Source organism: Cetorhinus maximus, chromosome 11, assembly GCF_964194155.1.
Source record: "Cetorhinus maximus chromosome 11, sCetMax3.hap1.1, whole genome shotgun sequence".
NCBI lineage: Eukaryota > Metazoa > Chordata > Chondrichthyes > Lamniformes > Cetorhinidae > Cetorhinus > Cetorhinus maximus.
This window is the reverse complement of record NC_135889.1, coordinates 121753479-121778578: the sequence shown is the minus strand read 5'-3', so window position 1 is coordinate 121778578 and position 25100 is coordinate 121753479. Positions and strand designations below refer to the sequence as shown.

The 25100-nt window shown below is 45.2% G+C and overlaps 1 protein-coding gene across 1 annotated transcript in view; it reads left to right on the top strand.

Annotated features, from left to right (window-relative positions):
• LOC144686877 (anion exchange protein 3-like) overlaps positions 1-17655 on the top strand; it is a 192730-nt gene extending 175075 nt beyond the window's left edge. Inside the window, exons 22-24 of the mRNA XM_078552685.1 lie at positions 4274-4447; positions 4917-4971; positions 16049-17655. Coding sequence (XP_078408811.1) covers positions 4274-4447; positions 4917-4971; positions 16049-16200 — 381 coding nt within the window. The 3' untranslated portion in view covers positions 16201-17655. The remainder of the gene's footprint in view (positions 1-4273; positions 4448-4916; positions 4972-16048) is intronic.
• Positions 17656-25100: the final 7445 nt, after the last annotated feature.

The window sequence follows — 25100 nt, the reverse complement described above, 5'->3', positions numbered from 1 at the left end:
TATTCACTGCCCTTGTCCTGGATGGTAGTGGTCGTGGGTTTGGCAGGTGCTGTCGAAGGAGCCTTGGTAAATTCCTGCAGAGGCACTGGTGATAACCTTCCAGTCTTCCTTAGACACTGGATGGTGCCAGAGGACTGGAGAATTGCAAATGTTACACCTTTGTGTAAAAAGGTGTGCAAGGATAAAGCTGGCAACTACAGACTTCAGTGGTAGGGAATTGTAGAAACTATAGTTCAGGACAAAATTAATAGTCATTTAGACAAGTGCAGGATAATTAAGGAAAGCCAACATGGATTCATTAAGGGAAAGTCATGTTTAACTAACTTGCTGGAGTTTTTTGAGGAGGTAACAGAGAAGGTTGATAAGGGCAATGCTGTTGATGTGGTGTATATGGATTTTCAAAAGGCATTTGATACAACAGACTTGTGAGCAAAATTCTAGCTCATGGAGTAAAAGGGAAAGTAGTTACTTGGATAAGAAATTGGCTGAGTGACAGGAAACAGAGAGTAGTGATTAATGGATGTTTTTCAGATTGGAGGAAGGTTTGTGGTGGAGTTCCCCAGGGGTCAGTGTTGGGACCTTTGCTCTTCCTGATATATATTAATGACCTAGACTGTGGTGTGCAAGGCATGATTTCAAAATTTGCAGATGATAGGAAGATTGGAAACATTGTCAACTGTGATAAGGATAGTCTTGAACTTCAAAAGGACATGTTGGTGGATTGGGCAGACAAGTGGTAAATGAAGTTCAATGCAGAGAAGTGTGAGGTGATTCATTTTGGCAGGACGAATATGGAGAGACAGTATAAAATGAAGGGAGAGACTCTAAAGGAGGTGCAGGAATAGAGAGGGACCTTAGTGTATATATACATGAGTCACTGAAGATGGCAGGGCATGTTGAAAGAGCAATTAATAAAGCATATAGTATCTTAGGCTTCATTAAAGGGGCATTAAGTACAAGAGAAAAGAGGTCATGTTGAACTTGTATAAGACACTAGTTAGGACTCATCTGGAGTACTGCGTCCAATTCTGGGCGTCATACTTGAGGAAGGATGTGAAGGCATTGGAGAGAGTACAGAGGAGATTCACAAGAATAATTCCAAGGATAAAGAGCTGTAGCTATGAGGATAGATTGGAGAGGTTGGGACTGTTTTCCTTGGAGAAGAGAAGACTGATGGAGGTATTCAAGATCCTGAGGGGTAGGTACAGGGTAAATAGTGAGAAACTGTTCCCACTCAAGGGAGCATCAAGAACTAGAGGGCACAGATTCAAAATATTTGGCAAAAGGAGTAAAAATGACGTGAGGGAAAATTTTTCACCCAGAGGGTGGCTGGTGTCTGGAACGAACTTCCTGAGAGGATTGTGGAGGCAGGTTCGATCGAGGGTACTCAGAAAGGAATTGCTTGGCTACCTGAAAGGAAAGAATGTGCGGGGTCACGGGGATAAAGCAGAGGGGTGAGACTCGGTAGAATGCTCTTTCAAAGAACCAGTGCAGACTTGATGGGTCGAATAGCCTCCCTCTGAACTGTAAAGATTCTTGTGTAACATACAAGATTCTGAAGGGGCTTGATAGGGTCCATGCTGAGAGATTGTTTCCGCTGGTCAGGGAATCTAAAACATGGGGTCACAGTCTCAGGATAAGGTGCCAATCATTTAGGACCTAAATGAAGAAATATTTCTTCACTCAAAGGGTTGTGAATCTTTGGAGTTCTGTACCCCAGAGGGCTGTGGATGCTCCATTGCTGAATACATATAAGGCTGGGATGGACAGGTTTTTGGTCTCTCAGGCAATCAAGGGATATGGGGAGGGGGCAGGAAAGCGGAGTTGAAGCCCAAGGTCAACCATGATCGTATTCAATGACGGAGCAGGCTCAATGGGTTATATGGTCTACTCCTGCTCCTATTTATTGTGTTCTTATGAACTCTCACTCATTTTCTTCCCTTCTGTCACCCAAGACACTGAGGCCAGACATTTTGTCCTGGCAGTTCAGCCCAGCACAAATTGGGGATCAGACTTGGGGCCACCTGCCTCAGCTCTTGAGAGCTTTGTGAGTCTGTAGCATAACACTCACCCCTTTGTATTCCTGTCCTCTTTTGAGTTGGACGCCACCATTCTATAAAAACATGCTATCAGAAGGAGATCATTTAGTCCCGCTAGTCTATTCGGCCATTTAACAAGATTATGGCTGACCTAAGACATAATTCCTTTGTCCCATGTCCCTTAATACCTTTGGATAACGAAAATCTATCAAGCCCAGATTTAAAATTAACAATTGATCTAGCATCAATTGCCATTTGTGGAAGAGAGTTCCAAATTTCTACCACCCTTTGCGTGCCTGAAGTGATTCCTAATTTCACTCCTGAAAGGTCTGGCTTAAATTTTTAGACTATGACCCCCAGTCCTAGACTCCCCACCCAGCGGAAATAGTATCTCGCTACCTGCCCTATTTACCTTTTAATTGTTTTTTGTACCTACCTAACACCTTTTAGTGATGTCTCCGCTTTGTTACGATCCTGGACCAGACCCCCAGGTTTTTGATATGCTCCGGTTATGGAACAATAACTTCTTGTTTAAAGTAGACAAGTTTGAGATCCAAGGTATTTGCTAAGAGCGTAAAGCCACAAGATTCCATGGTTTCTGAGCAAACAAAATAAACATTATGAGACAAAGACAGAAAGATAAAACAAAATTTACTATATCTATCCTACCCTCTAACATTCAGGGTTAATATGAGGCACATGGAAATTAACAGGAAACTATGGTCGAACACACTACACTGCACAATAAATGGCAAATGACAGATCCCACCGATTTCTCAACAACCTACCCAGATGTCAGTAAACACTGTGAGTCAACCAATCTCTCTGAAACTCTGGCTCTCTCACGAGGGATTGCAGGCTTCACCCAATCTTGTTGATTTGCAGTCAACCAGTCTCTCTGAAACTCTGTCCCTCTCACAAGGGATTCCATTCTTCACTTTCAAAGGTCTCACCTTCGAATTCTCTACAAAAGTCACTCCAACTCGGACGGCCTCAACAACAGGCCACCTCGCAGGTTTTCAATCTCATACCGAGACTCGGTCCCCTCTGGGTTCCTGAGTTTGCACTCCAGCAGCAACTCACAGCTCTTCGGCTGCACCGAGCAGAATACTGCTGCTCCAAAGAGGTACCTTCGCCCCAACAGCCCGGAGCGTGGAAACACCAACCTTCTGTGCCTTCTTGGACCTCCAGGGCTTCAGCTGAGCCCTTCTTACTTAAAGCCTTCCAGCTGCAGCACTTTTACTAACTGGAGCCTGTTTTTTTCGTTTCTCTCTCTCTCTCTCTCTCTCACTCTTTCTTTCTTTGCGACCTCTCCCTGTCCCCTCTCCCTGCCCTTTGCCTGAGACTCCTCTCCGGTACGGTGCCCCAGTCCCCGGTCGCATGATCTGTTTTTGCACTGATTCTTTTACCCGCAGGCACACTGGACCCTGGCCCTTTGCCTGAAGAACTCCAAAGTGCCAGATTGCACACGCACGCCTGCTCCTGGTCCAGCCATGCACAAAAACTCCCGGGGCCTGTCAGGTCTTGGAGTTCCTGACCTCCCCTCTGACGTTAAGGTAAATCGGATCCCATAAAAACTTGGACTCCCAAATTTTTCTGCTGCTTCCTAATTCCTTGTTTCCCGCTATTTAGAAACTATTCTGATCTTACTTCCTTGGGTCCAAGGTGAAGGATCTCACACTTCTCCACGATGGATTCCAGCTGCCACAATTTTATCCATTCACAGAATCAACGCCTCTTTGCAAAATTCTGCTTCCACCGACACTATTGTCTTTGTCACCCAGCTTGGTATCTTTAGCAAACTTAAATAAACTGCTCTCTATTCCTTAGTGTTTCACTGTTGTCATTTAAGAAACATAGCAGCTAATTGTGCACAGCAAGCTCCCACAAACAGCAATGTGACAATGACCAGATAACCTGCTTTTGTGCTGCTGATTGAGGGATAAATATTGGCCAGGACAGTGGGGAGAACATGGATGAGAATTTTAAAATTGAAAGTTGCTGGACCAGGGGCCAGTGTAAATCAGAGAGCATGCGGGTGATAGGTAAAGGGGACTTGATGTGAGTTAGGATATGTGGGCAGCAGAGTTTTGGGTGAGCTCAAGTTTACTGGGGTTAGAATGTGGGAGGCCAGCCAGGATTGCGTTGGGATAGTCAAGTCCAGAGGTAACAAAGGTAATGATGAAGTCTTCAGTAGCAGATGAGCAAATGTGTTTCCTTACGCTTGACTGCAGGTGAGGACTTGGAAGATGAACTTGTTCACGTTCATCCAGCTGTCCTGCATCATCATTCTTTGGATCATCAAATCCACTATCATCTCCCTGGCATTCCCGTTTTTCCTGATCTTGACAGTGCCCACACGGCGCTACCTACTGCCGAAGATTTTCAAGCAGGTGGAACTGATGGCGGTGAGTAACTTTCATGAGCGGGTATTTTGTGTCAACTGGGCATGTTCCCATGAGAAGAGCGGGGGCTTGAACGGTGATATAACTGCTGATTTTTGGATTCTAAAGGGACTGGATAATGTAGACCATGGACAGGCTTTTTCCCCTTGTCCAGAACAATAGAATCAGAGAAGACGGTCTAAATTTAAAGGAGAGAAAATTCAACATTAGTCTACAGAGACATTATCTCAGTGGGCGAGCGGTCAAACTATGGAGCAGGTTCCCTAGGGACACAGTGGGAGTGCTCAAGTGCTTGTGATGGGACTTGAATCCACAGCCTCCAGATTCAGAGGCAAGAGAGTTACCCACTGAGACACGACTGACACCATCTAATTAACACGAAGCAGGAAAGCAGGTTGTAGATATGTGAGTGTTTGCAGCTCATTTAATGAATCTCTCTTTGTTTCTTGTCTTCCCCATCTCGAACTCCCAGCTGGATTCTGAAGAAACGCACCCAAACCTCGATGAAGATGGACAAGATGAATACAGTGAGTTGCACATGCCCCTGTGACATGGAGCAAGGGATGGGCTTCCTCTTCTGCCCCCTCCCCCCTCCTCCCCATCCTCCCCTCAGCCCCTTCGCTTCCTCCCCCATCCTCCCCTCAGTCCCTTCCCTTCCCCCCCATCCTCCCCTCAGCCCCTTCCCTTCCCCCCATCCTCCCCTCAGCCCCTTCCCTTCCCCCCCATCCTCCCCTCAGCCCCTTCGCTCCCTCCCCCATCCTCCCCGCAGCCCCTTCCCTTCCTCCCCCATCCTCCCCTCAGCCCCTTCCCCTCCTCCCCCTTCCTGTTCTCCCCTCCGCCTGCACCTTCCCTCTCCCCCTCCCTTCCCCCTTCACAAGTTCCCCCCACTCCTGCTCCTCCCACTCCTCCCTCTCCTCCCCTCGGCTTTCCTTCCACCCCACCTTGTGTTGCAAACCCTCCCCTTCCTGCTCCTCCCTTCTTCCCCATCCCCCCCTCCCCGCTTTCCCCACTCCTCCCCCACCTCCTCCCCTCACCCCCACCCCCTCCTGTAAACCCTCCCCTCCCCACGGCAATCATTCCACCTCCTTCACCTTTCCTCCCCTATCTCCTTCCCCCACCCCCATCCCTTCCACAAATACCCCTCTTCCTTCTCCCCACCCCCTCCTCCCAGACATGGACCCCTATTCCACCCCTTCCTCTTGCTCCCTCACCCCTTTGTGATCCTTCTCCTCCCCATTTGCTCCACCTTCCATAAACCCTTGCCCCATTCCCTTCCCTTCCCTTCCCTTACCCCCTCCTCCTGCCCATGCTCCGTTGTCTCTCGGGTAGAGGGTGACTGCAGTACACCTGGGTCTCCATTAACCTCTGCAACGGGTACATGGGAGCAGGAGAGACAGAGGGAGAGAAAGAGAGAGAGAGAGAGAGAGAGAGCGTCCACCAGTGCTGACCGATGACCACTTCGAGAGGGTCAACAGGAGATCTCAGTCCCTGCGTGAGGAACATTTAAGAAGATCCCAAAACAAAAGCCGCGATGGATGGAGCAGTCGTATTTTCCTGATACAACTGTTGGTTTATTGTATATTAAGTACAACCTCTTGATTAGCAAAACAAAACAAAAGCCTCCCGAAACGCAAACTTTACTTGATTTAAAATATAACTGAGCGTCTTATAAAACTAGCAGACCAGTCGTGTCATTCAGATCACTGGTCATCAGCTGTGGCGTTTGGGAACGTCGGCGGGGGTGGGGGTGGTGGAGAAATGCTGATGTACATCCCCACCCAATGGGAAAGATTCTGCATCTCCGACTTGTATTTCCAACAACAGAACTTGCATTTATGTAGCACCTTTTGATGTCATCAGACACCCAAAGGGTTTAAAATTGATAAGGACGAAATATCATAGAGGCTGGCTGAGGCTTGGATCTGGACTGCGCTGCCTGACACTGTGGTGGAGGCAGGTTCGATCGAGGCTTTCAGGAGGGAGTTGGATTATTACCTGAAAAGGAAGAATGTGCAGGGTTACGGGGAGAAGGCGGGAAGTGGCACTAGCTAAATTGCCGCTACAGAGATCAAGAACAGACAAAACAGGCCGAATAGCCTCCTCCCGTGCTGTTACGATTCTGTGAGTTCTGAATAAAACACCCTAAGGTGCTTCGTGGAAGTGTTATCAAGTCAAAAATTGATGCAGAGCCACGTAAGGAGGTCAACTGACTGGGTTTTAAAGAGGCAGGCTTGAAGGAGCATCTTAAAGGAGTACAGAGAGGGAGGGAATTGCAAGGCTTGGGGCCCAGGCAGCTTGAGGCACGACCACCAACAGTGAAGCAGTTAAAATCGGGGGGGATGCTCAAGAGGCTGGAATTCGAGGAGCCCAGAGATCGTGGAGGGTTTAGGGTTGGAAGAGATCACCGAGATAGGGAGGGGAGAGGCCAGGGAGGGAGAGAGATGAAGACAAAGATGAGAGTTTTAAAATCGAGATGTTGCCAGACCAGAGGCGGTGTAAGTCACTGAGCACATGGGTTGATGGATGAACGGGACTTGGTGCAAGTTAGGACGCGGGCAGCAGTGTTGTGGATGAGCACAGGTTTATGGAGGGTGGGAGGTCAGCCAGGAGAGTGTTGGAATAATCACTTGACAACCTATCGCATTCCATAATTTCGGCGGAAGTCCCATCTTTAGGTATAAAGGGTCAGGGTTGAATGAAGCTAATCGCTCCTGTCACATGAGATATAAGAAATAGAAACAGGAAGAGCCCATTCAACCCTTGAGCCTGCTCCAGCATTTCATACAATCATGGCTGACCTTCAACCTCAACTGCCCCTGCACTCTGAGTATCTTCCCTTCATTTCCATTTCGAGCGGGAGTTATATAGTCAAAGGAGAGAAACACAAAGTTTTTCTTCCTTGGGTTGCCTGTCACCTTTGGGGAGAAGCTCTCTTCCTGGGTTGACTCTTTTAATACCTCCTGGATTTCTGTGTGGGATAGGGACTGATGCTGTTTCCAGCAACAATTCCCTCCCTACTTTGACACGATAGAACCAAGTAAATGGCCCATCTCCTCCCACAGTGAGAGTTTACATCCCATCACCTCACTCAATAATCTGTAAATCATTCCATGGCTTTCTGCTCCAACTGTCTACCCACAAGAGCATAAGAAATGGGAGTAGGAGTAGGCCATTCGGTCCCTTGAGCCTGTTCCATCATTCAACAAGATCATGGCTGATCTTCTGCCTGAGCTCCATATCCCTTAATTCCCTTAGTTTCCAAAAATCTATTGACCTCAGCCTTGAATATACTCAACAACTAACCATCTTCTACTCTCTGGGGTAGAGAATTCCAAAGATTCACAGCCCTCCGAGTGAAGAGATTTCCCCTCTCAGCCTGAAATGGCCAAGTCATTATCCTGAGATGATGACCCCTAGATCTAGACTATCCCAGCATCAACTTTGACAAGCCCTCTAAGAATTGTATTTATTTCAATGAGATCACCATTCATCCTTTTAAACTCCAGGGAATGTATGTCCATTGTACTCAATCTCTCTTCATTGGGAAGCCCTCTCAACCCAGAAATGAGTCTAGTGAATCTTTGGCACCCCCTCTGAGGCAAGTATATCCTTCCTTAGGTAAGGAGACCAAAACTGCACACAGTGCTCCAGGTGTGGTCCCACCAAAGTTCTGTATAATTGTAGCAAGATTTCCTAATCTCAAAGCCCAACCCCCTTGCACTAAAGGCCAACGTACCATTCAACATAAAAACATAGGAAAAAGGAGCAGGAGTAGGCCAATCAGCCCTTCGAGCCCGCTCCATCATTTAATGAGATCATGGCTGATCTACTTCAACACCATTTTCCTGCACTATCCCCGTATCCCTTGATGTTTTTAATATATAGAAGTCTATCGATCTCAGTCTTCAACATACTCAATGACTGAGCTTTAGCTTTAAAGAAGAGCCATATGGACTTGAAACATTAACTCTGTTTCTCTCTCCACAGGTGCTGCCAGACTTGCTGAGTTTTTTCAGCTTTTTCTGTTTTTATCTCATTCACTGAGCCTCTGCAGCCCTCTGGGGTAGAGAATTCCAAAGGTTCACCGTCCTCTGATTGAAGAAATTCCTCCTCATCTCAATCCTAAATGGCCTGCCCCTTATTCTGAGACTGTGCCCCCTGATTCTAGATCCCCCAGCCAGGGGAAACATTGGCAATTCCTTGAAGGAGCAACTTGCTAACACTAGCTTCAACCATGGCCCCAATGTCCAAAAGCACCATCTATATCAAAGCACTTTCCTATTCTGTTTACTATCTTAAGTACCTCTCTGATATATATATATATATATATAAATATATATATATTATTTATAGTCGTTTGGTAGTACAGAACTTGAGTATTCCTGAAAAAAGAGACATGTCTAAGCTTTTCATCTTGCACTCATCAGGACACTTCACAAGAATACCAATATAAGGAGAAACCAACAATTTATACTGTATGGGGCCCTGCTGTTTGCAGACAGAAAGAACATGTACACACACTGCGCCTGTTTAGCTAAACAAAATAAGTAGCAGCCGTTCGCTGACTCGCGCCTTAGGGCCTCTTGACCAATCATGGTCAAGCTGCCTGGTTTAAATTTCAAACAATGCTTGGTAGTTAACTGCCAGTCACCATCAATTGGTGCATTCTCCATAGCAACGCCTCTACCAATCAGAGTCCACTTGCCAACCAATCAGCAATCTCTTCCCATACAGTATAAATGATTGTTTTCGCCTTATATTGGTATTCTTGCAAAGTGTCCTGATGAGTGCAGGATGAAAAGCTTTGACATGTCTCTTGTTTCAGAAATATATAACATATATACCTCTCAGTTGCCTTCAGTCCAAGTTTCTCCAATCTCTTCTTGTGACTTTTTTTTTAAAAATTCAGGTAGTGGGAGTCATTGATGAGGCTGCCCATTCCTGAGGTAGCATGTAGCTGTTTAACACAACTGAGTTGTTCCCTGGGCTACTTCAGTGGTTTGGGACTGGAGTCACATATAGGCTAGACTGAGTGAGGACAGCAGATCCCCAAAAGGAACATTAGTGAACCAGATGGATTTTGATGACAACCTGACATCTTCGGGGTTCAGTTTTACTGATATCAGCTTTTTATTTCCAGTTTTTTGAGGTGATTGGAAAAGAGCCAGAGGGGGACATGGGAATTTTGTTTTACTCAGCGCTTTGTTGTGATCCGGAACGCGCTGCTTGAAAGGGCGGTGGAGGCAGATTCAATAGGAGCGTCCAAAAAATTTGGATATATATTTGAAAAGGAGAAATTTGCCGGGCTGTGAGGAAAGAGCAGGAGAGTGGGACTGATCGGATTGCTCTTTCAAAGACCTAGCACAGGCACAATGGGCTGAATGGACCCCTGTGCTGTAAGATTCTGAAGTGTTTTTTTGAAGAATAATCGCTGTTGTTGAAAAGAGTGATGCGTTTCTGAGGCATTTCGCCTTGCAGCGATTGGGACAAATGTAAGAATGCCAAATTTCAAATGATCGCAGCGACTTATACTACAGGAGAAAAGGGTGCTGATTGGTTGGTAAGTTGAACCTGATTGACTAAGGCTTTGCCATGAATCTGATTAGCCAAGCTTCTCCACGAAGAAAACAATGATAATTTGAAATTTGCCATTCTTGGATTTGTCTTGATGAGTGCACAATAAAAATCTTCAGGAACACGCCTCTCTTTTCAGCGATATTCAAGTTCTGACCTACCAAGTGACTGTAATAATCACTGTTGTATTGCAGGAAACACAGCAGCCGTTGTGCCCATGGCAAGGTTCAAGAGACAGCAATGAATGAAGCGACCAAATTATGCCAATCTCTGGCCCTAGCTCAGTCCTACAGCCTAGTTACCACCCTGGTGAATCATCACAGGGCTCTATCTAAGGCCAGTATATTCTTTCCAAGCTGGGGTACCACTCGGCCCCTCGAGCCTGCTCCACCATTCAATAAGATCATGGCTGATCTGATTATAACCTCAACCCCACACTCCCACCTACCCCTGATAACCTTTCACCCCCTTGTTAATCAAGAATCTATCTAGCTCTGCCTTAAAACTATTCAAAGACTCTGCTTCCACCGCCTTTTGAGGAAGAGTCCCAAAGACTCACAGCCCTCTGAGAAAAAATGTCTCCTCATCTCTCTATTGAATGAGCGATCTCTCATTTTTAAACAGTGACCCTCAGTTCTAGATTCTCCCCCAAGAGGAAACATCCTCTCCACGTCCACCCTGTCAAGACCCCTCAAGATCTTAAAGTTTTCAATTAAGTCACCTCTTACCCTTCTAAACTCCAGTGGATACAAGCCTAACCTGTCCAGCCTTTCCTCATAAGACAACCCGCCCATTCCTGGTATTAGTTGAGTAAACCTCCTTTGAACTGCTTCTAACGCATTACATCTTCCTTTAAATAAGAAGACTAGTACTGTACACTATACTCCAGATGTGATCTCACCAATGCCCTGTACAACTGAAGCATAACCTCCCTACTTTTGTAATCAATTCCCCTCACAATAAATGATAATATTCTATTAGCTTTCCTAATTACCTGCTGTACCTGCATACTAACCTTTTGTGATTCATGCACTCGGACACCCAGATCCCTCTGAATCTCAGAGCTCTGCAATCTCTCACCACTTCGATAATAAGCCGCTTTTTTATTCTTCGTGCCAAAATGGATGATTTCACATTAGCCCACATCATACTCCATTCGCCAGATCTTTGTTCACTCACTTAAACTATCTATGTCACTTTGTAGCCTCCTTACGTCCTCTTCACAATTTATTTTCCTCCCTATCTTTGCGTCGTCAGCACATTTAACAACCATTCCTCTTGGCCCCTTCATCCAAGTCATTTATCTAAATTGTAAAAAGTTGGGACCTCAGAAAAGATATGGCCAACCCGCGATAACAATGCCCTTGTCTTTATTTTCTGTACCTCTTGCACAAGAAAGACGAATTTTTCTTCATTTTTGATTTTAAAAATCTTTAGCTCGCTGAGGCAGCTCTGAGGGAGCTTTTATTGCTCGCATCTGCAACCTTCCGCGTGTGCCCTCCTCCCGGCTCCGCCCAGGCAGCGCTCAGCGCTGTAGCGTGTGTTTCACACTGGCTGGCCATTAATTGTCCAGCCAGCGTGACATCGATGCTGGGGCCCGATCGCGGGCAGCAGTCGGCTACGTGACCCCTCCCGAGACCACCCGCCAAGCACCCCCGACGAGGTAAAAATTCCCATGGCACCTTTCACAGTCTTAGGACGTCCCAAAGTGCTTTACACCCAAGAAGTACAGTTCCAAGTGTAGGCACTTTGTAATGTAGGAAATGCGACAGCCAATTTGCGCACAGCAAGATCCCACAAGCACCTATTTTGTAATGATTAGATCAGTTGTTTTAGTGATCTTGGCTGAGGGATAAATAATGGCCCAGGGCACCAAACACTTTCCCACTCACTCTCATTGTACACAATCCCAGTGGACCAAACCCCTTCCTGTTAATTCCCATTGTACAGAATCCCAATGGACCACACCCCTTCCCATTCACTCTCATTGTATAGAATCCTAATGGACCAAAACTCCTTCCTATTCACTCCCATTGTATAGAATCCCAATGGACCAAACCCCTTCCCATTAATTCCTATTGTACAGAATCCCAATAGACCAAAGCCCTTCCCATTCACTCCCATTGTACAGAATCCCAATAGACCAAACCCTTCCCGTTCACTCCCATTGTATAGAATCCTAATGGACCAAACCCCTTCCCATTAATTCCTATTGTACATAATCCCAATAGACCAAAGCCCTTCCCGTTCACTCCCATTGTATAGAACCCAATGGACCCAAAACCCTTCCCATTCACTCCCATTGTATAGAATCCCAGTGGACCAAACCCCTTCCCATTAATTTCTATTGTACAGAATCCCAATAGACCAAAGCCCTTCCCGTTCACTCCCATTGTATAGAATCCCAGTGGACCAAACCCCTTCCCATTAATTCCTATTGTACAGAATCCCAATAGACCAAAGCCCTTCCCGTTCACTCCCATTATATAGAATCCCAATGGACCCATAACCCTTCCCATTCACTCCCATTGTATAGAACCCAATGGACCCAAACGCCTTCCCATTCACTTCCATTGTATAGAATCCCAATGGACCAAACCCCTTCCCATTCACTTCCATTCTATAGAATCCCAATGGACCTAACCTCTTCCCATTCACTCCCATTGTGCAGGTTCCCAATGGACCCGAACACCTTCCCATTTACTCCCATTGTATAGAATCCCAATAGACCAAGCCCCTTCCCTTTCACTCCCATTGTACACAATCCCAATGAGCTAAACCTCTGCCCATTCACCTGGGAGAATTCCCTACTCTTCTTCATAATACTGTCCTGGGGATCATTTACATAAGAACATGAGAAATAGAAACAGGAGTAGACCATTCGGCCTCTCGAGCCTGCTCCGCCATTCAATACGATCATGGCTGATATTCTCGTGTTTCGATTTCCACATTCCCATCTAACCCCGATAACCTTTGATTCTCTTGCCTAACAAGAATCTATCTACCTCCACCTTAAAAGTGTTCAATGACCCCACCTCCACAATCATCTGAGGCAGAGAATTCCAAAGTCGCACAACCTTCTGAGAGAAAGAAATTCTCCTCATCTCTGTCCTAAAAGGGCGACTCCTAATTTTAAAACAGTGCCCCCTAGTTCTGGACTCACCCACAAGAGGAAATATCCTTTCCACATCCACCTTGTCAAGGCCGTTCCGGACCTTGTATACTTCAATCAAATCACCCCTCACTCTTCTAAACTCCAGTGGAAACAAGGCCAGTTTGTCCAACCTTTCCTCAAGACAACCCACTCTTTCCAGGTATCAGTTTAGTAAACTTCCTTTGAACTGCCTCCGATGTATTTACATTCTTCATTAAATAAGGAGACCAAAACTGCACACAGTATTCGAGGTGCAGTCTCACCAATGCCCTGTATAACTGAAGCATAACATTCCTACTTTTATGTTCAATCCCTCTCGTAATAAAGGATAGTATTCCATTAGCCTTCTTAATTACTTGCTGTACCTGCATACTAACTTTTTGCGACTCATGTACTAGAACACCTAGATCCCTCTGCATCTCAGAATTATGCAGCCATTTCTCCATTTAAGTAATACTCTGCTTTTTTGCTCTTCCTGCCAAAGTGAACAAATTTTCCCACATTAAACTCCATTTGCCAGATCTTTGCCCACTCACTCGACCTATCTATATCCATCTGCAGCCTCCTCATGTCCTCTTCACAACATACTTTCCTACCTATCTTTGTGTCACCTGCAAATTTAGCTACCATGCCTTCACTCCCCTCATCTAAGTTATTGATGTAAATCATAAAAAGTTGAGATCCCAGTACAGACCCCTGTGGGACTCCACTCACCACATCCTGCCAATCAGAAAAAGACCCATTTATGCATACTCTCTGCTTTCTGCCAGCCAGTCAATCTTCTATCCGTGTTAATATGTTACCCCCTACACCATGAGCTTTTATTTTCCATAATAATCTTTGACATGGCACCTTATCAAATGCCTTCTGGAAATCCAAGTACAGTACATCTACAGACTCCCCTTTATCCACTGTGCATGTTACTCCTTCAAAAAACTCCAATAGATTGGTTAAACATGATTTTCCTTTCACAAAACCATGCTGACTCTTTCCGATTACCTTGACCTCTTCACCCACCCAAGATGCAGACAGGACCTCAATACAATTCCTTTTTCAATTTGTTTATTCATCCAAGACAGATTAATTATCCATTAATTGCAGTGAGTGTACTTGGAACTATGCAGGACCCTGCTGTGAGTGTTCATGAAATTTGCATGTTTCAAATTCAGTAACCATCGGTGACTGGGGCCAGTTAGCTCACATGACTAGCATGTAGTTCAGAATAATACCAACAGCATTGGTTCAATTCCTGTTACAGCTGAGGTAGACTTGGGACCTGCCTCCTCACCTACCTCACACTTGATGTGGAGTGATGCCCCTCAAGCTGTATAACTAATTCTCTCTGTCTCTGTCTCTGTAGTAGACATAAATACCTATGGTCTGTTGTGGGCTATGCCTTATTACCTACCTACCTAACCATCAGTAACGCTTGTTGTACGTGCCTGGTCAGATTTAAATCCATTCGCATTGCCCTTCATGCCCATGGGTCTACTAAGGCAGAATGTTTATCAAAGTATTTTCAATGCTACTCAGAATATGATATGTTTAATCTCTCAGTGAGGAATCTCATTACAACCCCCTTCTGTAGAACCTGAGCAAACAACAGAACTTTGTCATGCCAAAGAGGAATTCAGTCCAGTGTGTTTCCGCACAATGGGAATAAGTTTCATTCATTGGGATTTTGTACAGTGGGAGTGAATGGGAAGGGGTTTGGGTCCAATGGGATTCTGTATAGTGGGAGTGAATGGGAAGGGGTTTGGGTCCAATGGGATTCTGTATAGTGGGAGTGAATGGGAAGGGGTTTGGGTCCATTGGGATTTTGTACAGTGAGAGTGATTGGGAAGGGGTTTGGGTCCATTGGGATTCTGTATAGTGGGAGTGAATGGGAAGGGGTTTGTACCATTGGGATTCTATATAATGGGAATGACAGGATTGAATGCTAAAGAAAAGTAATTTTAATAGGAACATACCAGCCACAGTTTAGAACTATATTTGTACCTTAATGGCTTAGTATCCCCTCAGTATGCTTTGCTGGATTGTGATGGAACCAGATTGGTAGAGATGCATTGTTTGGACACCAGGAGCAGTGTTGTTTTGACCTGATGGTGTTGGTGATGCCAAATGTTGGAGAGTTTAACTGATGCCTCACTTCCCTGACCTTATGGCAGGGAAGTGATGCAATGGTGAGCGCTTATAACCAAACTGGATTCCCCTTTGTAAAGAACTGGTTTTGGAACTTGTTGGTGCCACACAGAAACATACGGCCCTCAGTTCTTACACCCAGGAAAATATCCTCTGCTCTACCTGGAGCAATGTTTACATAAATGAGACACACATGGGAAAAATGATAAGGGATTTGATCTTGAGAAAGAATGACTTTCATTTCTATAGCACCTTTCACAACCCCAAGATGTCCCAAAGCACTCTACAACCAATTTATGCACAGAAAGCCCTCTCAAATAGCAATATTGTTAAAAACCAGATAATCTGTTTTTTTTAGTGGTTTCGGTTGAGGGATCAATATTGGCCCAGAACATTGGAGATAACTCCCTTGTTCTTCTTCATGGCATCTTTAATGTTCACCTTGGTTTTAAGTCTTGTGTGAAAGACAGGCCTTCCAACAGTGCAGCAGTCTCTCAGTACTACACAAGAGTGTCAGCCTGGATTTATGTGCTGAAGTGGGGCTTGAATCCACTGCTTGCTGACTCAGAGTTCAGAGTGCTACACGCTAAGCCATGACCAACACTGACATGAGTTAAGGTTTATCTTAATTAGTTAATATTTTTCTATCAAGTACCAAGATAAAGGGTCAACCGGTTCAGGGGAAATCCTGGGACAGGCGTCCTGTGTTCATAGCTCACCTGTTTCTGTTACAGCTCCCCATGCAGGTCCTAGATCGATGCTGTCTGATGCCAATACCATTCAACAGACAGGCAGAAGACAGGCACGCACTACTGAGTCACGAAGATGGGTGGGAGGGAGGAGGAGGAAATTATCAACGGACTCTTGCACCGGGCAGGGTCTTTAACGGCCAATCACCCACTCTGTGCCAGCTCCCAGTGTGAAGGTGACCTGCATTAAACTCATTGAGGTCATCGGGGTGACGTGTAAAGCACCAACACCAGAACAGAGCAGTTGGGCTGAATGGTCTGTTTCTGTAAAATCTATGTCATTCTACCTTGGTGAAAACGTAGACTCACCAAGGACCAAATTCCATCCGCCGTCCCAAAGCCTCCCCTGGAATACTGCCTTAAACTGACAGAGGCGCCTGCTCTATACCTCACCTCAGCCCTGTTTGACTAGGGGAGACTTGACAATCAGTCTGTCTTAAATGGAGTAGAGCAGTGTCCCTCAGACAAACGTGGCACCAGCCGGGGACTCAGAGCTGGGCAAATGATTTGGGTCCACTTGACAGGTTTCGGTGCCCAAGTGTCAATATTGGGCATAAATACCTGGAGGCGTGGGAGTCGAGGGTGAATGAAAATGAGGATTAACAAATCACAAGATCAACAACCGCACATTCACCAGGACGAATAAACCAAGCTCCCTCTGTGTGACCAGATGAAATGGAGTATTCTCATGTTCGCAGCTCCATCTATTGTGGTTTTATTTTTAAAATATGGCTCTATTTTTTAAAATAATGGTACGCTAGTGCCCTCACTGGTACATGCAGGAGCAACAAACTCTCTCTTAATTTCCCTTCGCTCCGCGGCCTGTTTGTTGCACTGCGTGGTCCCTTTAAGGTAGCTGCACAGCCACACATCTTGGAGGCAACACTGGGTGTGTGTGGCCTGTTTTGTTCCCTGTGTGGTACATTGCAGAAAGTTGCATGGCTGTAACAGCTCTGCAGGTTAGAGGGAATGGTGCGCAGGAGTTGCTATCTCCCTCCGATCAGGAGCCAACAACACACAGAGGCGGAGGGGTGTGGGATAGAGGAGGGGGGAACTGAACAAGTCACATTCCGACTTTCTGACCTCGGAATCCCGGGATATTTTTACCGTAGCCATTCGGTGGTTTATCTTTTGTAACCTGTTAAAACCGGCAGCCTTGTTCTCACGACCGGATCTTTATAAAAAAATGGTCCAATGTAATGTTTCTAACCCTGCACTTTCCACTGTGTACAGTAAGAGATTTTTTTATATTCCCCTGCTCCCACTGCTGCTCATTTGATGGGTGTTGGGTATTTGTGTATATGAGCGTACATTTATAAATTATTTTATTGAGAATTGATGTAATAATTTAAAAAGAAAAGCAAAAAAAATTATAATTATTGATAAGAAGCCCTGGCATTTGTAGTGTGAGAAATGAGATGTCTGAAAGTTCACTTCTTGTGCCAGTAATTTACAGATTTCCTATCCTTCTGTATGTTTGAAGCTACCCTTCAGAACGAGCTGTCTGCTTTATATTCTAACCACAAGAAGTGTTCCTTTCTTCCCACACTGATTTAACACAGTCAACTGTTTAATAAAATTTAATGTGTTACCATTTCTTGGCTCCCGGTCACCTCATTTTAATCAAAAACCCGGAACTCCCTTCCCTAACCGCACTGTGGGTGTACCTACACCACATGGACTGCAGCGGTTCAAGAAGGCAGCTCACCCCCCACCACCTTCTCAAGGGCAACTAGCAATGGGCAATAAAATGCTGGTCTAACCTGCGAAGACAACATCCCTTGTATGATTTTTAAAAAACGGACTTGAGTGTTTCAGTATGGACGTGGTCACAAATAGGAACAGGTGGAGGCCCCTCTCTCAAGCCTGCTCTGCCATTCAATTGGATCATGCCTGACAAAGGTTGCCAACCCTCCAAAATTGGCCTGGAGTCCCCAGGAACTGAAGATCCATCTCCAACCCTGCCGCAAAATCACCGGGACATTCAAAAAAGATTGTTTTGTTTTGGCATTTCTTTGAACATTTCTCTTTGTCAGATATAAGAATACTGACAATGGGGAAAAGAAGGCTGTGTGTCTGACAGTCAAGCTTCTTCCAATTGGGTGATGAGCCATTTTGCTTTCCAATTGGTGTAGGAAGACTGTACGTCACGAGGATGAATGTGTTGGCTGACTTATGGGTGAAGTGTGGGGGCAAGTCATGTGATGAAACCTCCAGGAATACATTTAATCATAGTTGGCAACCCTATGCTTGACCTGTACCATAACCCTAATTTTCCCTGCTTTGCACCATGTCCCTCCCCTGAATATTGCAACTCACTGCCTACGAGGGTGGTGGAAGGCGGAGACAACGATCTCTGACTTGAGGGAAATAAACCTGCAGGGCTACGGGACAGAGTGGAGGAATGGGATCGACTGGGTCGGTCAACAGAGAGTCAGCATGGACTCGATGGGCCAAATGGCCACCTTCTGTGCCATAATGATTCTACAGCAACATGTTGAAAGCCTCCAGTTGTCCCCCAGCATCCTCATCCATTCTGTGGGAGCAAATTCCAGATTCCCACAACCCTTTGAAGGGTTGACATCACCATCCCAAATGCCTTTTTTACATCCAGCAGATCTGACAGCATCGGTGGAAAGGAATACAGTTATCCTCTCTGCAGATGCTGTCAGACCTGCTGAGTTTTTCCAGGTATTTTTGTTTTTTTGGATTTCCAGCATCCACAGTTTTTTGCTTTTGCCTTTTTTATATCTTTGACGGGATGTGGGCGTCCCTGGCAAAGCCAGAATTTGTTACCCATCCCTAACTTCCCCTGAACTGAGTAGCCTGCCCCGCCATTTCAGGGGGCAGTTAAGAGTCGACCACATTGCGTGGGTCTGGAGTCACGTATAGGCCAGACCAGGTAAGAATGGCAGATTTCCTCCCCTAAAGGGCTTTAGTGAACCAGATGGGTTTTTACAACAATCAATGATTGCTTCATGGTCCTCATTACTGAGACTAGCTTTATATTCCGGATTTATGAATAGAATTTAAATTCCACCGGCTGCCATGACCATTAGCCTGGGCCTCTGGATTATTAGTCCAGTGACTTTACCACAACATCCCATCTCCCCTTCCTCATTGCATCTCTCTTTTCCTGGACTGCATCATTAGCCTCACCCCCAGCCGCCTTGAGGAAATCACTTCTCAGCAACTACCCTACTGTCATCTATTATTTAAACACCTTGATTAGATCACCCCATCAGTCCTCCATAGTCATAGGGATGCCTGTTGAGTTTATGGAATGTGCCCTGGTCATTGAATTCCCTGAGCCCCAGTATCATTCTGGTGAGGATGGTGGTGCCTCTAGTGTGATGCTTCTGAAGTTTGAATTGAAGGGTGAGCACTGTTAGTTTCTGACTGAGTGTTAAATGAGCACAGAATGACAGATCAATCAAGAGTTAGTTACCTCTGGCTGGGAGAGTGCTACGGATCCAATCTCCATTGTTGTGAACCCACAAAACTGGCCCTAAACTTTTTCTTGACATGCAGGCATTGCTAGCAAGGCCCAGACAGCTTAATTAACTGGCGAGGCCCCTTCAGAGGGAAGCAGTCGTAACAAGGACACCGTCACATCCAAGTTCTCCCGTCAAGTCACATACATGTGATGACCACAGCTGGTGTTAATTGCTGCGCAACCCAAATCCCAGAAGGAAACTTGGCCTATGGGTCATACCCTTTTTTTTTTGTATTCTGAAACTGAGAAGAAGTAGCAGTAAGAAATCCAGTAACACTTTTGGGATTTTAAAAATTAGAAGTAAAAGTTTTATTAACAACAACAAAAGAAAACTTAAGCACACAAGCTTACAGTTACACAATTAAGGTTAGTCTTAGAAAATAGTCCCCCCAAAACTCTCTACTTGGTCAAACACACAAGTAAACACTCTCCAGGCAACACTCCTTATAGGTGTTTACTATGAGATCCAATAATATTACACAAGGCAAATTGCTGTAGCTTCAATAAAGGTGTACAACGTGTCCTTTACCCTCTTACAGTCTGCAGCGGAATAAAACTGCTTGCTGCAGCCCAAGACTTTTCTGGCTTAATTGGATGGATGACTCAAATTGCATCCTCTCTCAGCCTAGAGCTCCAGCTTTCTCAACAGCTCAAACAGCTCCAGCTACCTCCACCTATCTCTAGCTCAACAGTTACTCTAAAATACCTTTTTCCCCTTTCATCTTAGTTCCATTGTTCGCACACCTCCTTGAAACTCAAACCCTTCCCAATATAAGATCTTTCATGTTTCCATTTTGTCTTTGCATTTAGGTCAATAAAATATAATAATCCCACTACTATTTACCTATGGAACTCCTGCAAGGTGCAAACATGTTTCTTTATACCTCTGACTCCCCTTTGATATTCAAACAAACTTTCAACTTATCTAAAAATGCAAATATTAGATCTAATCTCAAACTCAACACCTCTATTCCTTTTCATGTTTCAAACCCCCCAGACAACCTGATTCCCATCAATGTCTTACCCAACTTAATTAAGTCGCACAAACACGTACACACACACACAGAGAGAAACCCAGCCTTCTTTACATAATAACAACACAATATTCCCCAAAATATTAAAAACACCCATCCTCACACACACCATTCTGATTTGAAACTCTATTAGAGTTCCCTCACTGTCGCTGGATCAAAATCCTGGAACTCTTACAGGGGCTATCTTGGCATTCCTGGAACGGTCCCGAAATAGTCAGCGGTTTTAGCAAACAAGAGATCGATAGTACTCCAAGTGGCCCAGCCTGTGGCAGTAGATGGCTAAACCCATTGTCTGCCATTACTTTTCAAGTCTGTGTCCCTTGGACCTAAGGGAGCAGAGATGAGGGCTGTTCCAAGGGAATGGCCGGCTGAGAAAGAGAAATGGATTTATTGAGTAATCATTTTGGTCTCTGTGTAAAAAGGCTTTTCCTCAGGCAGCTTTCAATTCTTTTGCCAATCATCTAAAATGCATATTTCCTTTGTTCTCCACCCTTTCTCCAATGTGAACATTTCTCTTTATCGGAGGTTCTGTTTTCTCTCTCAGATGGATGCAAAAAAGGTTCTGTGATATTTTTCTTAAAAAAGAGCAGAAAATTCATTCCCAAAGCCCTGATAGGTATCACTCCACGACCAACATCGCTTAAAAAAGCAGATTATCCTCCCATTTTGACACCAATTTTGACAGACGGAAGCAAGTGTTGATGATCAGTGAAGCAATGCAGAGAAGAATTGAGATTGCAGAGTTATGGTTTTTGAGATGAATAATGAAGATATGTTGGACAAGTCACACCGCCAATGAAGAGGTGCTAGTAAAATCTTGAGACTAAAAGAAAACTGCCGACTGTTACAACTAGGATGGGAGGAATCCATTGTCTGTCTCTTGTCCCAATACTCCACAGGTCACAAAATATACTTAATGTTTCCAGCTAGTTACACGGCCAAATATGTGCTTTCCTTATTAATCTCAGAATGGCCACCCAATGACCAGGTTTCTTCAATAAATAACAAAATGATTAGTTTATTATAAAGCCAGTCTTATCAAATAGAATGGCGAAGGTTATTAATATACAGTATGGAATATGAAATTATACTAATTATTCTTTTGAAATACCCCAAGTCTCACACACACACATACACACACGCACAGACACACATACACAGACACAAACCAAAATAAAATAAAAATAGACAAATTCTGCCAAAGTCAATGATTCAAGGGAAAATAATAGATGATGGAGTCCTTGAAATGGTGTCTGGGTTACATGGTTGGTCTCTCGGTGCTGATCCGCAAAATAATCAGTGACTCTGGCACTGCTTTTCAGGCAGGCTAGAGGAACACTCGCAGGTCCTGTATCCACAGCATGTAGCAACTTAGGAGCAGCGTATATTCACTTCCGGCTGTGGACTGGCTCTGGACTATAATACAGCTGCAGTCCTCCTCACAAGCAGGTGGTCCTTCTCTTCTCAAAGGTAAAACCAAAAAACCCACTTTAAACACAGTTCTTCCAGACATGGTTTATTCAGAGCCATAAAAGAATATGTGACCAACCCCCCCCCACCCCCACTGTACACAGTTCACCAGGGTCAAGAGGTTCCAGCTTCTCTGCAACTGGTTAATTACTTTTTCTTGTAAAAGGATGTCTCTTCCAAGAAATGCAATTAGAGTTCTTGAATTAACCATTTAGAAACAGTGTCTTTTAAAACACATATTCTTCCAAAATGTTTAGTCATTTTCTGTGACTGAAGTGTTCATGTCATGACCAAGATCATGAAGAGACAGTTGGAATTTCTTGGGCATGTAAATCAGAAGTCATGGTTTAGAAAGCCTGATGCTGATGGGAAAGATCGATTGTGAAAGAGATCGAGGTAGACAAAGAACTATCTTTCTAAAGAGCCTCGCTAACTGGATGAATGTACCACCAACGAAGATGGTCCATGTCTCCAGAGCAAGATTAACGTGGAGGTCCATGATTGACAACACCCTCTTAGGGCATGGTACCCGAAGAGAGAGAGAGAGAGAGATCACATTGCTCTTATTGGGAGCTTGCTGTGTGCAAGTTGGATGTCTTATTTCCTACATTACAATAAGTGACTACACTTCAAAAAGTATTGCATTGGCTGCAAAGTGCTTTGGAACACCTGAGGTTGTGAGGATTTCTTTTTTGTTTAAGTAATTCATTAGTTCTGTCTCCTCTAGAACCCCTGGAGTGCAAAGATAAACCCTGTAGGAGTTCAAAGGATTTTGACCCAGTGACAGTGAAGGAACGCTGATGGAGTTCCAAATCGGGATGGTCTGTGTGTGTGACTTGGCAGGGAAAACTTAAATGGTGCTCCCATGTTCCTGTTGCTCTCTGAAGCAGCCTAGCAAGTTAATTTAGCTGTTTGGGCCGTGCCAGGAATGCCCAGGTCATTTGGCCCACGGAGGCTGCTCCACAATTCGCCAAGATCATGTCTGATCTTCTACCACAAATCCGTTTTCTGTTCAATCCTCATATCGCTTCATTTCCTTAATGCCTAAACAGCTCTCGACCTCTGTCTTCAATATACTCAACACCTGAGCATCCACAGCTCTCTGGGGTAGGGGGAATTCCAAAGATTCACAACCCTAACTGAGACATTTCTCCTCAGCTCAATCTTAAATGGATGACCCTCATCCTGCTCTAGGCTCTCAGCCAGGTGTAACAGCTTCTCAGTATCTACCCTGTCAAGCCCATTCAGACTCTTATACATTTCTATGAGATCGCCTTTCATTTTCCAAAGAATATAGTCCAATTTTACTCAACCTCTCCTCATAGGATGGCCATCTCATCGCAGGAAGCAATCTGGTGAACCTTCACTGCACTGCGTTCAAGGCAAATACATTCTTCCTTAGGGTAAGGAGACCTAAGCTGTACACAGTGCCACCAAATGTGGTCTCACCAAAGCTCGATAGAATTGCAGCAAGACTTCCTTACTCTTATCCTCCTCCTCCTTCAGGCCCCATGCCCTAAGAGTGCACTGGCGACCATGGGTTTCCATTGGATTGGTCCATGGTTACCCTCGGCAAAATGCTGCAGTGGTTTTCCGTTGCCTGGCTCACCAGGAAATTCTCCCGCTCTTACCGCCTGCCATCAGGCATATTCAGAGCCCAGGATCCAGGGTGCAGACAGTGCCAAACACTGGAGCTCTGGAGCTATGGGGGGCCCCCCGGCTCAATGCTCTGAATTGAGTTCCTTGTTGCCCCCGACACTGAGCAGCCAGAGGCAGAGTTGAAAGACCGACTATTTTTTTTAAATGGGAACCGTCATCCTGAGAGTTTTAAAGCCAGTCTCTCAGGTCAGTTTCTAGGAGGTGCTGTGCTGCTGCTCCTGACCTTCGAGCTGCTTCCTGATTCTGATCATTTTGGAAAAGCCCGCCAGAAAATCTCCAAGCTGCCTGAAGGCTGACAGCACCACAGCAACTGAGAGTCTTTATGCTTGAAAAATGGTAAGAGAAATCTCTACATTAGAGCCAATTGGATGCTGGGGGGAAGTGGGGGGTGGGAATGGAGTGGATGGCAGGGATGATTGTGGGAGGTTGGGGACTGTTAGAGGGGTAGGAGCTTGGGGGAGGTTGAAGGGGTAGGAAGTGAGGGGATTGGGTGGTGTTGGAGGGAAGGTTTGGGGGTGTGTTGATGGGGTAGAGGGAGGTTGAAGGGTTAGGGGTGAGGAGGGTGGGGGAGGTCGGAGGGGTTGGGGGAGGTTGGATGGGTGGGGGTGAGCGGAGGTTGGAGGGGTAGGGGTCAGGGGAATTTGGGGATGTTGGATGAGTGGGGAGGTTGGAGGTGTTGGAGGGGTCAGAGGTTGGGAGTGTTGGAGGAGTAGGGTGTGTTGGAAGAGTCAGAAGAGGTTGTGGGTGTTAGAGGGGTAGGGAGTGCAGGGTGTTAGAGGGGCCAGAGGAGGTTGAGGGTGTGGCGGGGGGGGTTGAGGGGTGGGGGAAGGAAACTTGGGGAAGCTTGGATGAAGATCACCAGAGAACACCCTGCTAACTTTTCAAGTAGCTCAGGAAACAGAGAAGCCACACTCTCAATTCTACATTCTTTATCTGGAAAAACTTTATTTAAACTTTACTTTAATAGTGATAATAAAAAATGTCAGAAGAATGTTGTGGTCATTTAAATACAACTTGTTCCAATTGGGCTGATTGGTACCAGGTGATTGGAGAGTGTTTAAAAGCAAGTTTGTGAAGCTTGAGGAAATCATTAGAGCACTGGGCTGGAAAGTTTTTCTTGAGTTGTCAACAGAATCCAGTTCATAATGAAGTCAGTTGTTCCTATCGTTAAACCCAAGCAGTCTGCAGAGCTGGGCAAAGCTGAGAGAAGGACTAGCTTCAAGCAGAAGAACAGATATGCAACTTATATCTACAAGATATTGAAGCAGGTAGGGAGTACGATCTTTGATGTGCTGGGACTGTTCACTCACTGAATTGGAGAGAGGTGGTAATATCTACAACCAGAAGGTATTCTGTATTTTGTTGAAATTGGTATTCC